This window comes from Apostichopus japonicus, chromosome 1 (assembly GCF_037975245.1).
Source record: "Apostichopus japonicus isolate 1M-3 chromosome 1, ASM3797524v1, whole genome shotgun sequence".
Taxonomy (NCBI): Eukaryota; Metazoa; Echinodermata; class Holothuroidea; order Aspidochirotida; family Stichopodidae; genus Apostichopus; species Apostichopus japonicus.
Genome location: NC_092561.1, coordinates 19,070,812 through 19,088,507, shown reverse-complemented (window position 1 = coordinate 19,088,507; position 17,696 = coordinate 19,070,812). Strand labels below are relative to the sequence as shown.

The 17,696-nt window shown below is 38.0% G+C and overlaps 1 protein-coding gene across 1 annotated transcript in view; it reads left to right on the top strand.

Moving 5' to 3' along the window:
* Window positions 1-16,310, top strand: part of LOC139970231 (uncharacterized) — a 34,872-nt gene extending 18,562 nt beyond the window's left edge. Inside the window, exons 14-23 of the mRNA XM_071975879.1 lie at window positions 342-395; window positions 2,065-2,118; window positions 2,614-2,667; window positions 5,002-5,052; window positions 7,261-7,287; window positions 8,364-8,529; window positions 9,805-10,080; window positions 12,400-12,531; window positions 13,687-13,833; window positions 15,385-16,310. Of these exons, the coding sequence (XP_071831980.1) occupies window positions 342-395; window positions 2,065-2,118; window positions 2,614-2,667; window positions 5,002-5,052; window positions 7,261-7,287; window positions 8,364-8,529; window positions 9,805-10,080; window positions 12,400-12,531; window positions 13,687-13,833; window positions 15,385-15,485 (1,062 nt within the window). The 3' untranslated portion in view covers window positions 15,486-16,310. The remainder of the gene's footprint in view (window positions 1-341; window positions 396-2,064; window positions 2,119-2,613; window positions 2,668-5,001; window positions 5,053-7,260; window positions 7,288-8,363; window positions 8,530-9,804; window positions 10,081-12,399; window positions 12,532-13,686; window positions 13,834-15,384) is intronic.
* The last annotated feature ends 1,386 nt before the right edge of the window (window positions 16,311-17,696 follow it).

Genomic DNA, 17,696 nt, shown 5'->3' with positions numbered 1-17,696 from the left:
GTATTATATTGAGGTAATTTTGGTTATTTTTAGGGAGTAAGATTTCCAAAGCCAAAAAACATGCAAAACTGGGGGGAGGGTGTTAAAAGCTTTAAAAAACAAACACAATTTGATCTGCATATACCTGGAATGGATTCAAACTCATGAAATATGTAACTCTGCTTGGCTGTAAAAAGTTTAGGTTGCCTGATGCTTATCGATACTAGTAATATTTGAAGGTTCGTCAATTATGAATGCCTTTAATATAAAACTTGCACTTATTTCCTTTTCACGTATTAAACAATTTGATAAGTTGATAAGTTATTAAAATCATATGGTAATATTTCTTTCCTAATATTTAGTCGATATCTGCTATTGGCGGAGATCCCGGAGATGATGGATTTATTGGGTATGCGGTAAGTCAAAGACAAACGAAATATGAAATAAGGTAATAATGGAGACGTCGATGACAAGCACGAATACAGTGACGACAGCGATAGAGAAGGATATATGACGACGAAGATGACGATGGTGGTAGTCAGGGGCGTAGCGAGCGGGGGGGGGGGTGTGGGGGGTGTCACACCCCCCAATAATTTGGTCGCTGTCGGCAAATTTTGGGTCTGTCGGCAAAAGGAGAAAAGGTGAAGAGAGCGGAAGGGGAAGAAAGAAGGAAAGCTGAATAGAGAAAAGGAGAACGGGAGCTTCTTCCGTGCCAAATTTGACTTAAAATATGCACCAGATTGCATCTAAGGACGTTTCAAAACTAAAAATTTTCCAAAGGGGAGGGGTAGACCCCCTACCCTTAGACCCCTCCCCCATTTCAGTCACCACTTCCAGATCCGTCGGCAAATCAAATTTGACATAAAATATGCACCAGATTGCATCTAAGGACGTTTCAAATCTAAAAAATTGCCAAAGGGGAGGGGGATACCCCCTCCCCTTAGACCCCTCCCCCATTTCAGTCACCACTTCCAGATCCGTCGGCAAATCAAATTCTCCACACCCCCCAACAAAAAACCCTTCGCTACGCCCCTGGTGGTAGTGATGTTGATAGTGATGGTGATTGCGATGACGGGGATAGTGGTGGTGGTGATTGCGAGAGGAAGCGCAAGGGTGAGGTCATGACGAATTGCTGGGTCGAGGAATATACTGACACGGGTAAGACGACCACGTTAGCGAGGACGATATGGTGGAGATTACAATCACGACCATCAAATTGATGATGACCACGACCAAGATCGTGATTGTCCAGGGCGACGATGTATACGACTACACGGTGACGACATAGATGGCAATGACAACTATGAGACGGCGAGAACGATGACGACTATGAGGGGGGAGGGACGATAACGATGACGACTGTGAGGGGGAAAGGACCATAGCGGGAGGACGAGGACGCTTAAGATGATGATGATGATGATGATGATGATGATGATGATGATGATGATGATGATGATGATGATGATGATGATGATGATGATGATGATGATGATGATGATGATGATGATGATGATGGTGGTGGTGGTGGTGGTAATGATGATGATGATGATGATGATGATGATGATGATGATGATGATGATGATGATGATGATGGTGGTGGTGGTGGTGGTGGTGGTGATGGTGATGATGATGATGATGATGATGATGATGATGATGATGATGATGGTGGTGGTGGTGGTGGTGGTGGTGGTGGTGGTGGTGATGATGATGATGATGATGATGATGATGATGATGATGATGATGATGATGATGATGATGATGATGATGATGATGATGATGATGATGATGATGATGATGATGATGATGATGATGATGATGATGATGATGATGATGATGATGATGATGATGATGATGATGATGATGATGATGATGATGATGATGATGATGATGATGATGATGATGATGATGATGACGATGATGATCATGATTATCATCATGATCATGATGATCATGATCATGATCATGATCATGATGATCATGATGATCATGATCATGATGATCATGATGATCATTATCATCATGATGATCATGATGATCATGATGATCATGATCATGATCATGATATTTGTTTTTCCCCTACTGTAGGGTGCTAAGGGAGTTAAAGGCGCTGCAGGAACTCCAGCAACTCCTGGAAGTGTTGTAAGTATTTTTTAAGTTTAAATCAGAGTCCAACTGTTACGGGCAAATATCCTCACCAAAATACTATGGAACGCCGTTTCACGAAAGAAATTCCTTAGGATTTATTTGTATATATATATATATATATATATATATATATATATATATATATATATATATATGTATGTATATATATAACCCTGTTCAATTAGGTATCTAAAACCGCGTACGTATGCACAACCTATGTATACAAAAACGCGAACTTGTGAACAAAGTAGGTATACAAAAACGTGTACATTATTATGCACACTTTAAGAACTGACAGGAATACATGTTGAACGACATGTACAATACGGTTTCCATATAGGAGTTTGAATAATAGTGAAACAATCCATTCATCACAGATGTTTGCCAGCTCTCATTGTATAGCATAGCATGATCTTGATGATAACATCAAGTTATGATCATTAATCATATCTGATGATGGCCACCTTCTTATCTTTAATTATTTTTCAGAGTTTGGCTGGACCGCCAGGACCTCAAGGACCGCCGGGAAGTCCAGGATGTACTGTGAGTTGCTGTCTTAGAAGTATTATCGTAAAAGCTGATAGCATGGCAACTAGTTAAACGTAGTACGGTTGAACGAATATGATATTGACCATCTATATCCAATGGGTGCCTATCATAGTGTTTATTTATTACTCTACCGTTTCACATAGGCCCATGTGTGTTCAACTTAAAGACAGTCATCGGCCGACACATCGGTGACACTAGGAAAGGAGATAGTGTGGCCAATCAAGATACGGTGGGACCGAAGGGAGAGGGAGAGGGGGGTCACGTTTCACCCCCAGTTTTTTTGTGAAAAACCTCAAACGTTCTCCTTTTGATTAATAACAGTTAAGGAACACGCTCTTTCCTTTTTTATGAAGTTAAAAGTTGTATAAGTAGCAAGTTAGGAGTTTTAAAGTGTGGCAAGTGAACCGGCCTCAATCTGAAACTATATATATATATATATATATACCTATAAATATATATATATATATATATTTATATATATATATATATATTTGTAACTTACGTTGGAGAGTCAGAAAACAAAAAAGATCAACCAACCTGTTGCAAATCACTTCAATCTCCAAAATCATTCAACTGATAATTTGCGTGTTATTGCCATTGACCAGAACGATTCTTGGACAGATCAATCTAGGAAAGCGAAAGAAAATTTCTGGGAACTTAACCTAAAGACCACGGCACCATTCGGTTTAAACATCAGAATTTAACGATTTGCCGTCCCAGATAAACCAAAACAATACCTTTGCAATTACGACGGAATCGTATTAAAATAATCCGACGCGGATTAAAATAATCCGTATTTCTAAAATTTCTGCTCAATTCAGCAGAAATCAGTAAGTCGCTTTGACTTCACAACCATGTCGACACTCTTCTCTATAAAATAGTTTCGATTCCTGCTACTCCTTGTCACTTTCGGTGATCATGAACTGAAGAAGAGCTAGTTTTCCTCGAAAGCTCTGCAAAAACCAAACATTGGCTGTTTCACTTTCAATCACTTACCTAATTTAATTATTATATCTCACTCGAGATCCAGCCTTTCTCTACATGCAGCATAGTTGTTTAACAGATTTTCCGTTATTCCTATATATATATATATATATATATATATATATATATGTATATATATATACATATATATATATATATATATATATATATATATATATATATATATATAAGGTCTCGATAATTAATTTTTAACGGGACACAAGCCTGGGTTCGTTTCTGGAAGGAACACAGACAAATTGACGAGTCTAGAGAATTTGAATGAGAACGTAAACTATATTGAACAATGGAGTTTGAACCAACAACGACACGTCGTAATTACAAATATATAGAATATTACTCACAAACTTAACAAGATAGGATACACTTTAAAACACGCTGGTCTCTTCCAACGGCGATATCCCTCAGCGGCCACAATCGAGTGAAGCACAAGTCGAACTTCTCGCCTACTAAATATTACCAGAGTCAGTCCAAAATCAGCTTTATAGCCACCAACTCCTGGCGTAACGAACTTCCTCAACGGAGACAGAAATTCTTCACCTTCTCCGAAATAAAGACTGGAAAACTGTAGTTTCACAGCACAGTCCTCTTCAAACTTCTGAATGGAAGTGTAGAATCAATCTTGGTATCGATATCTCAATCCCTCAGAAACTACTGGCAGTTTAGCACTGACGATATATAGTAGAATGGTATAATATGTGTCGTCGCTTGTATTCGTTCAGAAACTGAGAGACTTTCCGATCTGGGGTCGGTTTTTATACGATTCACCATGTCAAGAATCATCTGGATCTTTCTCGATACACCTGAGTAACAATCCGTGCCATCATAAGGAATATACCAGAACAATCGTGAATTGCTCATTACATAAATAACATTCTGACACGGTAACCCGACCTAATTTCTCAAATATTATATATATAATCAAATTATATTATCAAATAAATAAATAAATATATATATATATATATATATATATATATATATATATATATATATATATATATATATATATAGAAACTTTTGATCCAATGAAGAATTTTTGACTGTTTAAGTTGTACTGATTATATGCACGTTATACATTTATCGTAAACTATAGGAACTCTTTTTGTAATATGCTGCCATTCAGTCGATGGGGCTGAATTCCCCTGATTTTAGTCTGGGGGAACTCAGTCTTCCCTCACCTCCCCCCCCCCTCCCTCTCTTTACTCTACCTCGTCATCTGGAAGTATACATGGTTGAAATCCTGAAAAGGAGACAAAGAAAGATGCTAGATATTGAAACTGGATGGGTATTTTTTTATTTGTTGTTTTCCTTATTTTCATTTAGGGTGAGGAAGGTGTCGTCGATAACTCAGCTATTGGGAGAAACGGTCTTTATGTAAGTAGAATGATTGCTTATTAATTATCTTCTCCCAACCTAATTGTTATAGCATATCATGTTAATGTGTGATACGTCAATCCTCAACTAGCTTTAGATGAGTTTAATTAACTGGTCACTTCCCCTGTACTGAAACTTCAAAGCTTTCTCGTTCAAGTCAAGGTTAACTCGACAAAGTCCAGGTTAGTCCAGGTTAGTTCGACAAAGACCTACCTGTGTTACCGGGCTGTGTCTCCCTTCCCATTTCCTCATCTTTCCAGACCTTTGTTCATCCATGGATGAAACATAATTCCTCTGTCCTAAATAGATTGCTAACTTCAGGCGCGGCGGAACGGAAAAATTATTGGGGGGGCTAATGTGTGGAGACTATCTAAGCGGAGCGCCACCATCGGTTGGCGCGGAGCGTCCAAGAAAATTTTGGGTTTTTTCAAACCCCCCAGATGGCCGGAAACGGCACTTCCCGAGTGTTTTATGCTGCGAATACCTAGCCCTAAAATATGGGTCTCAAGCCTGCAATTTCTCAGATTGCACGTAAAAACATTGTAATTTGTATATTCGATGGTGTTTTAAGAGAGTAGCTATTACTCGTAGTGTACTCGCAAAGACGTTTTTGAGTGTAGTAAGGGCAGTGGCGGAGCTAGGGGCATTGGTCAGGGGGGGGCAAGAATGGTCTGTAGGGGCGCTTTCGACACTATCTAAGCGGAGCGCCACCACAGGTTGGCGCGGAGCGTACAGATTTTTTTTGAGTAAAGTTACTCCCTAGATTGCAGGAAATGACCCTTTCCGGGCCTTGCTAATTTGCAGATAAACGGAGAACAAATAGGTGTCGTCGCCATTTTGTCGGAAAATTACACCAACAGAATATGACAAATGTCAATAGGTATATGAGAGCGCAATAAAATAGTCAATAATCGCGAATAAGTTAAAAGTAGTGAAAAGCTGAAAAGGGAGCCAGCAGTCCATTTGAGTCCGTCAGGAGGGGGGGGGGGGATCCGCCCCCTGACTGTATATATGGACGCTCCGCCACTAAGTAAGGGGATGTTGGAGAACTGGCTGAAATGAGGCAAGTCATTGGCCTAAGACGAAGTTGTGTTACGCTTACCGGTACTCACACTAAATGCTTCCACTTTTCACGGGGCGTGAAGACGCGGTTGGGGTGACAATGTGGTCTATAGCCAGGGGACGGGCCGAGGGACCAGGGTCCCCCAGCAATTACTAAAATTATTACACCTATATAGTATACGTGTGCATCGGACAGATCGACAAGTATGCATTGAAAAATGGGCAGATGCACGTTTCGGAGCCTTGGTAAATATTGGGGGGGCTTATCATGCATTTGCCCCCTCAACTTTTTCATTGGGGGGGGGGCTGAGCGCCCCCCCCCCAAGCCCCCCGGTTCCGCCGCCACTGGCTAACTTGGATACCTGTGCTTGCCTACGTAGAGGTGCTTAATGGCGCTATATGCATGTAGTTAGTGTCCATATTGCCGGCCATCCGATTTTACGAAAACACAAAGACTGTATAAACTGAAGTATAATGCTGCCTTGTTAACTTTAAGCTTCAAGGTAGGGTTAGACATGTTCGTAAAAGCATCTTGTGTTACTAAAACATTACCTGGTAGATGGAATGGTGGCGTGAAATATGTCAAATATTCAATATTAATGTTAAATGTTACCCGGCAATATATGTTCGTCAGAAATGTAGACCTTTGAAATGCATGCATAAAGCATCTTTCGCAGTTTGAAAAAAAAAATGATGATGATGATGATGATGATGACGACGACGATTATTATTATTAGTAGTAGTAGTATTAGTATTAGTATTATTATAATTATTATTATTATATCATTATTTTTAACGATGACAACTGTGAGGTGCAAGGACGATAACGATGACGACTGTGATGGGGAAGGACGATAACGACTCTGAGGGGAGGGCGATAACGATGACGATCACAATTATGAGGGGAGGGGGAAGGGCGAGAACGGTGACGATGACGATTATGAGATGGGCAAGGACGAACATGTTAATGATGATGATGATGATGATGATGATGATGATGATGACGACGACGACGACGACGACGACGACGACGACTATGAAGATGATGACGATGACGATGACGACGACGACGACTATTATTATTATTATTATTATCATTATCTGAATTTTATAGCATCCATTTATCGACAACTTCTTCCTTTGCAGATAAGGCCGTTGTATCTAGGTCCAAATGTAAGTTATTTTGACAAAATTTATACAAACTTATAACAATCTACTAAAGTTGCATGGAATTCCATTTATTATAATTAATTATTTGTTACTAAGGTATTTCCAATGATACTACTTTTAAATGGAAACAAAACTTAACTGTAATCAACACAATTTACCGTTATTGTTTTTAGTTTCTTTAATGTACATGATTTTAGATGCACACCTATCATATCGTTGTCTGCTGTTTTACCTGAAACGACGTATCGGGTTATATTTTCCGGAATCTTAACTTTCTTGTAATATTCTAGCATTGGTCACATTAGACGGTACAAAAAAATAAAGTCTACGCATAATACATCTCTAATGTTCATCTCTTCACATCAATGGATAGCCTAACATGCAAAACATATGAGGCCTATCCATGAAATACTAACCTATACATATGGCCGAGGCTAGGTTTAAGATGGTATAACCCGTTACAGAAAAGAGTATGCGCTTATCGTCTACGCTGTTAATTGAAACCTCAATCTCATCTTCTTGTTCCTAACTCGAGAACAATTGAAACGTAGGCTATATTCGACTGCATGTTAACTCATCGATTCTTCCAGGGATTCGAAATTTCTTGCTGATTTGGTTATCCTTGAATACTTTTACTAGCTGCCAATGTTTTCCTCGATACAGTTGGGAATTTCAGCGACCTGAAAATATGACATTTGAGATCAAGGCTAATTATTTTTTTTGCCTGTGATAATAATTTAATAAATATTATGTAAAGAAGAAGAAAAAAACAGAAAAAAAAACATCATTAGCTGAATTGCCGTTATAACATGATTCAGTATATTGCTGCTACATACATTTACAAAATATTAAAAAAATGAAAAAATACAAAAAAAAACATACATATCTTTGCTTTGTAATACGTTATATACCCCCCCCCCCCATACCCACGAGCTATATGCCCAGGGTGAATGGAAAGGCAATGAATAAGCCATAAAAGTGTATCTTTTTTTTTACTTTTTTACATTTAATGACATCCAATTATATTTCCCGCAAGTTGCATATAGGATATTTTGTTTTCATTGTTTTTTTCTTGTTAGCCTGAACCGACCTGCGTGACCAACATTCCTGTTGCTGCGGAAACATTAACATTACACAAACCAGACGAGTCCCATAGAGAAGATGGGAGATTCGGTGTCTATCATTGTAACTTCAACAGTGTCTTTATCAAGAGGCAAACCCCGGTACTGTTGTACAACCAAGACGGTAACTATTTACAATCATTTTAAATGACTTACGCCTGGAGAGAGATGTGGAGTGGGAGGGGGGGGGGGAGAGGAGAGAGAGAGGTGGAAAGAGGTGGGTGGAGAGAGAGTGGTGGAGGATGAGGGAAGGGAACATCAAGAAATTACCGACAGAGAGTTCAGGATGGATTGATAAGTACTCATTTTAAAACTCCTAAGTTAGACTATTTTACTAATTTACACTTGATCGTTCCCTTTCTCGTGCTCTCAATTAGAATAAGTTGGAATTTTCCATTTCTTCTTTCTGTTTTTCTGAGCTATTACAATGATCCTTGAAAAAAAACTGAATAAATCCATAGATTAAAGTTTGACGGTTGGAAATGATTCTTCATTCACTATTTTATCGGTGTACGTGTGTCCATATATCAAAGAGAGAGAGGGGGTGAGAGTGAGGGGGAGGAGAGAGCCGTGGGTGGGGGGGGTAGATAGATAAAGAGAGAGAAACACCAGTATATGTATGCTGTTCTAGCCTATGTTACTTTTAAAGGCACTGAAGTCGCATTCTCCGTTTGACTTCATGACAATATCATATAGATAAGCGTGGGGTGGTTATACGGTAATTTCGCAAAATTGACCGAATCGAAAACGTATAGGTCAAAGGTCAAATGTAATGGTGACATCATTGACTGTGCTTGCTTTGTAATTAGTTAAATATTGATGCCAAACACTCGACTAAGTAAGGGGGGGGGGGGGCGAATCCTCTACAAATTCGCGGTGTAATATTGCACCCCAAAAATATATTACAATTTTCAACTAACAAACACGGCAGCTATTATGTACAATACGCAAAGTTTTGGGACACACTTAGTTATACTGAACACTTAAATACCTGGGGAATAAAAAGAAAACTTAAATACATAGGTTTACCTCACTAATAAATCACAGCTGGGAATATTTGAATATGGTAACGAATCTATAGAAGTTGTTTTTTTTTTATTGGGGGGGGGGGATGGAGAATTTTTCTAAACACTAAATTTTAAACTAATTAAACCAGGGAGCTGTTATGTAACGAGTCCCTGATTGAACTGGCAGAAGCAACTCTTAATAATTCGCCAATTAAAAAGTCAGGATTGTTAGATAAAGTGTTAGTTTGACGTCATTATCCAGTGATCACGTGTTCTACATATCACGTTTCATGCACTTTATCGAAGAAGAAAGAAAAACAATCAAAAGCAGGAGACCACTATATAGCATTAAGTTAATTCAAACTGGTCGTTACTTGTTTGTTTACATATAGTGCTCATACCAAAGGACGCCAAACGTTCTTTCGTGGTTAGTGTCGGTGAAGAACTCACTCTGTGCGTGGATGACGTCAGACTACCGAAGAACTGTGTTAATCAACTTGAGTGGGTACTCGACGGAAAACGAACAGAGAAATTGCGACGGTGGAATGGTTCCCCCTGTATTCGCATCAAACGTGTGACCACAGCCGATGCTGGAATCTATGAGGCCTATAGGAGACCGGTCGGGCGAAACGCCAAGCAGCACGCCTACTTTATAGTGATTGTCCGAGGTAAGTGTAGTGCTCTAAACGAGGCTCTTCAGATAGGGGTAGGCTATAGAAGGGACACGGAGGGGGGGGGGGAGGGGTTTGGGTGCGGGTGCGGATTTTATGATGCTTGCTCTATCTATATTAAAACAGCCAGACACTTCTCCAAGGCTTCAGGCCAGACGATCTTGAATACAACAAGCCAAGCTGAATGCAAACTGCAAGACAAAACTTAATGTTTTCGAGATTTGCATATGTTTTATATTATTATTATTTATTAATATTATTACTATTATTATTATTATTATTATTACTATTATTATTATTATTATTAATATTATTATTATTGATATTATTATAATCATTATTATTATTATTAGCATTATTATTATTATTATTAGCATTATTATTATTATTATTATTATTGTTATTATTATTATTATTATTACTATTATTATTATTAGTAGTAGTAGTAGTATTATTATTATTATTATTATTATTTTTATTTTTATTTTTTAAAATTTTTATTAACGGCCTACTTTACTCATTATCATTTTCAAGTTGGCTATATATAGAAAGCAACTCAGTCTCGGAATGTCCCACGTCACATGTTTAACTGCGAAAGGAGAGTCGCTCTCTATAAGGTCACTCGTTGGCCTGTTTTTGTGTTGTTTTTTTTTCTTCTTTTTTTTTTTCTTTTTATTCTCCTTCTCGAATAATTACTGAATCAACCATCCTAATCGAACAATCATTAATTGAGAGACCTTCCTGGAAAATGACGATCAGAAGCGAATGTTTATATCTCTGGTTCTAGCCGTATAACATGAGTATCATATCATAACATCATTGATTTGGGAGGCAGTCCATTTACAACGCTGGATATGTCGGAATCCCAAAACGGCTGATATAAACTTGAAAATGTTTAAGTTCGGTGGGTAAACTCTTTCACTGCCACACGCAACTTACGTCGACTCCGGAATAAAGTTTCGATTTACTATATATAGTTGTAGGGTTCTGGGCCAAGAAAAACTTAAGAAGTGTGATCAAATTTTCAAACTTTTATTTCACTTTCAGCACTTACTGAGTCTTCTTGTCTGGTCAGCATAGGCGTAGGAGGCGGGGGGGGGGGGTCTGGGGGGCTGCAGCCCCCCAACCAAGATTTTTGGTGAAAATTCGGGCAATATGCTGAGAATTTTTCGGGCACCTACTGAAAGAAGAAAAATTTGCAGTGTGTTTTCAATTTTTTGTGTGAAAATTCGGGCAATATGCTGAGAATTTTTCGGGCACCTACTGAAAGAAGAGTAATTTGCAATGTGTTTTTCAATAGTTAAACTGATATTATTATTATCGTTATTATTGTAACGACTTACCCAATAATTAAAACCAATATGGAAGGGTAATAACACGGAAAATATAACCACAATTTTTCGCGCGCTCTGCGCGCGTTCAACAACTCATTGTGCATATCATATAGTATTCATCGGTTAGTGGCACGTGATGTAATAACCGATGAATACCTATATGATATGCATATTAACATGTTGAAAAAAATTTGGTTATATTTTTCGGGCAAGTCGTTACAGCCCCCCCCCCCCAAATCAAATTAGGCTCCTACGCCTATGCTGGTCAGTTAAGTAATCGAAGAGCAAAGGTGGTACCATTGTTTTTGGCTGTGCTTAGAGCATCAGTTACAGTTAATCCGGCCAGGCAGATGCATACCTCTCGCCCCCCCCCCCACCCACCTACCCTCCCACAGAGTCCCTGATCTATGGGGTCCACAAAATCAGAAGAAAAAAGAGAATTGAACAGAAAATATGTGAAAATTGACCTAGAAGAAACAAAGCACCTATACAGGCTAATAAGCTTTGTAGGCTATATGAATTGACAATTTTCATTTAGAGTACCAAATGTTACAGCTTTGGGTGAAATATTGGCAATGTAACCTATTGCGCATGTACAGTATCATACTGCGCTCCCATGTGGATACAAATGTTAACACAACACCTGCTTTGATACCCCTTGTATAGGTTGAAGCTGAGCGTACCAAACTTAATAAGTGGCCTCCACATGCCCTCCACCTCCCCCCCCCCACCTCCTCCACCCCCGGAATTGAGCATCAATCCCCAACCATGGCTGGGCATTGGTGAATTTGGAACCTCTTTTCGGGACCAGTTTCGCTTGCCGCATCGATCGCGGCCATGTTGCTCATTTTAACGCCACTGGTTACGACTGATGTCTAATCAGTGCCGGAGATGTATTAGAAAATATGTCATCTTTGATAGCATAAAGAAAGAGAATGGAGAGGTTTAATACTGAATATATTCCTCCTCTTCCTTATTTCAGCTTGTCCAGATGGCAAATTTGGATATCCTTTTTGCAGCAGCCAATGTACTGTATGTCTCAATGGCGGATACTGTAGTGCAGATGACGGCAGTTGTCAATGCCTCCACGGCTTTGGAAAACCAAATTGTGATCGTAAGCAATATCAATCGATCTTTGTGTGTGTGTGTGGGTGCGTGCGTGTGCGTTTGTTTTGCTATCTGACCGAGGACCTGAACAAAGGAATTTCAGGTCCTCGGTTGTGATTTCTAAAGAATCACCACGTCCTCGGAAGAATTCTATTGTATGAGGTATTGTTTAGGTTAGTGTACGTGGATTTGAACAATGGGAAATACAATGGGGTCCTCGGTCTGAATGTAATACAAACATATGTGGGTGTGTATGTAAATGTATATATAAATATATATATACAGATATAGATATATATATATATATAGTGGAGCCACTCAAAAGTTTTTTTTTATTTCATAAAAGATATAAAGTTTTCAAAATTCTGCATCTGGCAATCCCACTAAAAAATACCATTGTTTTTCTTCATAACATGTCAGTCATTTATCCACAGTGGAAAAGAACATTTCTACAAGAAAGTTTAAAGATACATGTTTATGAAATTTTAAATACAGAGTACTTTGACAGCTTTGCAAAACTTTCAAAAGTATCATATTTCAAGGGTTGGTGCAGTACTATAATTCAGTCTTCTTTCTCTGTCGTTACGTAACATGTATTAGTGCCTTCTTATTCCCAAGAAAGGTGACTGAGAAAGGGGTGGTATTTCCGTATAATTGATCCTTCTTCAGTCAATAGTCACTTGGTGAGAAGATATTAACTTGGATCCATTCTCCTTGACGTGGGTTCCAATAAGTAAGCTAAACATTTGAGGAAGAATTATTTAATTGATTTTGATTGTTATATAGCAGCCGCTCTCTTCACGTGGTTTAAAAGTTAAAAAAAGAAGAAATTTGTTTGATTTTTTTTTTTTTTCATTTGACCTGTACGGTATCATTCGACGTGTCAATGACTTGATTCTACAGGTTGACGTATATTTGACATTAACGTTGTTCTGTGCCACCTTTCAGTCACGTGTTTCGAGAATTAAATTTCCTCGCGGATTTTCCCCTGCCACTTGTATTATTGCTTCTTATTATAGCCATTTTTCCTGAACTATATATATATATATATATGAATTTGTTTCAACCTCATTAATCTATTGTAACACGTACAATGCTGGAGTCTGATGCTTATCTTCTACTAAAATTGTTGTTGTTTTTACGTTCTTCAAACAAATCATAGCTCTAGGAGAAGGGAACATCGGTAATGATATAATCATCCCGTGTATTGACCTAGGCCATGGAAGAAGTTGTGAGGGGGCTTTGGTCTGCAATGAACACGTTGGGTGTTCTTGTGCTCATGGATGGAAAGGAATACGCTGCGATGAACGTAAGTTAAAGGCTATAATTGTAAAAGGGACTTAAATGAACATAAATGTTCTTTATTTGTCCATATATTATATTATTAAAAATTTAATATAACAATTCATTAATTCATTAATAATAAGCATGGCCAAAATAACATCAGCATGTCCAAAATAATAATAAGATTGTCCAAAATAACATAAGCTCGTCCAAAATAATAATAAGCATTTCAAATTAATAATAAGCATGTCCAAAATAATAATAAGCATGTCCAAAATAATATAAGCATGTCCAAAATAATAATAAGCATTTCAAATTAATAATAAGCATGTCCAAAATAATAATACGCATGTCAAAAATAATATATGCATGTCCAAAATAATAATAAGCATTTCAAATTAATAATAAGCATGTCCAAAATAATAATAAGCATGTCCAAAATAATAATAAGCATTTCAAATTAATAATAAGCATGTCCAAAATAATAATAAGCATGTCCAAAATAATAATAAGCATTTCAAATTAATAATAAGCATGTCCAAAATAATAATAAGCATGTCCAAAATAATATAAGCATGTCCAAAATAATTATCAGTATGTCCAAAATGATATAAGCATGACCACAATGATATAAGCATTTCAAATTAATAATAAGCATGTCCAAAATAATAATAAGCATGTCCAAAATAATAATAAGCATTTCAAATTAATAATAAGCATGTCCAAAATAATAATAAGCATGTCCAAAATAATAATAAGCATTTCAAAATAATAATAAGCATGTCCAAAATAATATAAGCATATCCAAAATAATATAAGCTTGTCCAAAATAATTAGCTTTTCAAAATTAATAAAAAGCATGTCCAAAATAATATAAGCATGTCCATAATAAAAATCAGTATGTTCAAGCTAACATCAGCATGTCCAAGATAATATAAGCATGTCCACAATAATAATCAGTATGTCCAAACTAACATCAGCATGTCCAAGATAATATAAGAGTACCGCAAAATACTATACGAGTGTCCAAGATAGACCCAGAATGTTTATAATAATAAGGACATGCATATATTATATTGGACACTTTTTGATTGATACAGCTTTCCGCACCGGAAATTCATGTTAATTCCACAAGTTAAGTCAATAGAGAGTGTTGCTTATTTTAGGTTAGAGATTCATTGATGTAACTTTGTAGTAATCTTAAAGCTACCACGGGCTGATCAGTTTGCGACATTGACTTGCTAGAAGCATTCACATTAACCCCTCTCCCCTCTCCCCTCCCCTCCCCTCCCCCACCTCTCCCCTCCCCTCTCCCCTCCCCTCTCCCCTCCCCCACCTCTCCCCCGTCCCCCACCTCTCCCCTACCCCACCCCTCCCCCACCTCTCCCCCACCTCTCTCTTTCCAAGTTGTATTTGTTCTTTATCCAGATAGAGTAGCTGTTATAACTGATATCGGGACGAGTTGTATAGGTATAGGAAACATTGTTTTAATAGAACGAGAGTTCTTATCACTCTCTAGATGTGTTATGTTGTCTGTATCTACGTTTTACTTCCATCTTTTGTTTTCGTCTTTCAGCATGCTCTTTGGGAACATATGGTCCGGACTGTTGCCTCGATTGTCCCGCCGAGGTACCAGATTGTAACCGTTTTACTGGAGAGGCATGTTTGACAAGTTAGTAGATATAAAGAGAGCCTATCAACTCAGGAGCGCAACCATCAGTTTTGTTACAAGGACCAGTGTGGACTGTGAGTCGTAATATCGTCGTGAGGGGGGAGGGGAGGGAGGGGAGGTATAGCCTAAAGGGGAGGCGGTTAGCGCTCCTCCTTTGAGAAATGTTGGCAAGTTTGTTAATATTGGTATAGTGTGCATGTTCGTTAGGATTTTTTTAAAGGGTTATAGGTTTCGAATTCACAATTTCAGTAAGATGTTAATGCCAATGTACTTTAGGATTCATTTGTGGTATATTCTGATTGTCGGTGGAAGGTAGGGGTAGGAGCTGGATTTCATATTGTCATTGTTAACGAAAGGAACTAGCCAATGTCAATGTTCCGATTATATAAGTATTAATATGTATGGCATATATGTTTACTTAAATTGTCTCTTATTTCACAAGTTACGACTTTCGCTACTTATATCTTGGCGGCATGTTGAGATGATATAATTTGATAACGATTTCCATATTATTTGAATTCTAAACTAGTATGACAATGTACGGTATATTAAATATAATCACGTTTCAATTCACATAACTGAATTCATAAAGAAGTGTTCCTCTTTACTTTTCTGTTTTATCCTGCCACATGGAATATCAAAATTAAAGGAACCACATCCGGCCCTATCATCATTCATTAATGCGAACCGCGTCAAGGTATAACGTTGTGCCTTACCTTGTCCAGTTATATGAGAAAGCTTGGCTTCAAGCTAATTGACGGGCTTTGGAATTTCCAATAATATCGACGTGCCACACAGGGGCGGGTTAAAACGGCGGATAGCGCGTTCAAAATGTTAATAAGAAGGTCACAGTTTTGTGACGCGCTTCAGCTTCGCGTTCGGGTCTAGCCTATAACTTGTAAACGAGTGCAGCATCTATATATATATATATATATATATATATATATATATATATATATATATATATATATATATATATATATATAAATATATATATATCTATATATATTATATATCTATATATAAATATCTATATATATATATATATATATATATATATATATATATATATATATATATATATAAAGTCATTGTACATAGGCGCGTAGCCTAAGTCTATTCCCTGCGTCTAAGCGCGCAGGTAGCATACGCCCATTAAAAGCCTCATTGACTTACACACCAAATCGCAAAGTAATGTGGTCTCTAAGTCTAGATAGAAGTTCTCAGTGGCGTAGGAAGGTACTTTGAGGGGGGGGGGGCTCAAATCCGATGGCCGGCTTGGGGAGGGGTCTAAGGGGAGGGGTGTCCCCTCCCCTTTGGAAATTTTGGCATTTCCAGGTGGTCTCAGATGCAATTTGGTGCAATATAGCACACTTCAACCTACCCACTCCGTTTTGTATATAATTTTGCCCCTGGCCTTAGATGCAATTTGGTGCTCTAAATGAAATTTTTTTCTCATTTAGAAATGAAAGAGGGGTTTTCTGACTTGCGAAGCGGGGGGCGGAATAATACTTCCGCCCCTCCATATTTTTCACTGGTGGGGCTGGCACCACCCCAGCCAGCCCCCCGGTTCCTACCCATCACCGGATAGCTGACAAGTTGGCCTTTTATGGCACTATCAATTTGTTGTATCATGACCATGTAGATTTTTTGCTAGCCGAGCCGGAAGTTCTTCACTCAGTATAGTGAACAATTTTCATACGCTGTACCTGGGAGGCTTAAATGGGTCTAAAATTGCCTCAATTGACCCAATTTTTGCACCACATGTACTTCCATTCGTGTTCTTTAACATGCAAGCCACAAGAAAACAGATCTTGATTGATAACAGCCTACAGGTAAAAAAAAAGATGTTTTCCTACTGCATTTTGGCACTTTTGCTGAAGGAGAACATCCGGGCGGGTTGACATAGGCTCTAATAGGAGTATATGCCACCCGCAAGAGGACAAAGTCAGCCTAGCCTATGTGCAATTACCTTCAACCGACATTAGTATTTCACTGATTGACAATGAGTGGTAGGCTACCATAATCTTCCTAGTTTTATAAGTTAGTAGTAAAGGGATGCAAACATGAGAAAAATTCACAATAACTTTATCACTGTTAAAAGTATCATTCTGGGAGCAGGACTCCCAGCCTAGCTTTGCTCAGTGTAAGGATCACAAAAGAATGTAGTCAATGTTAACTTAAAAAACGGTATTGCCAGATTGCATAGCTAATAG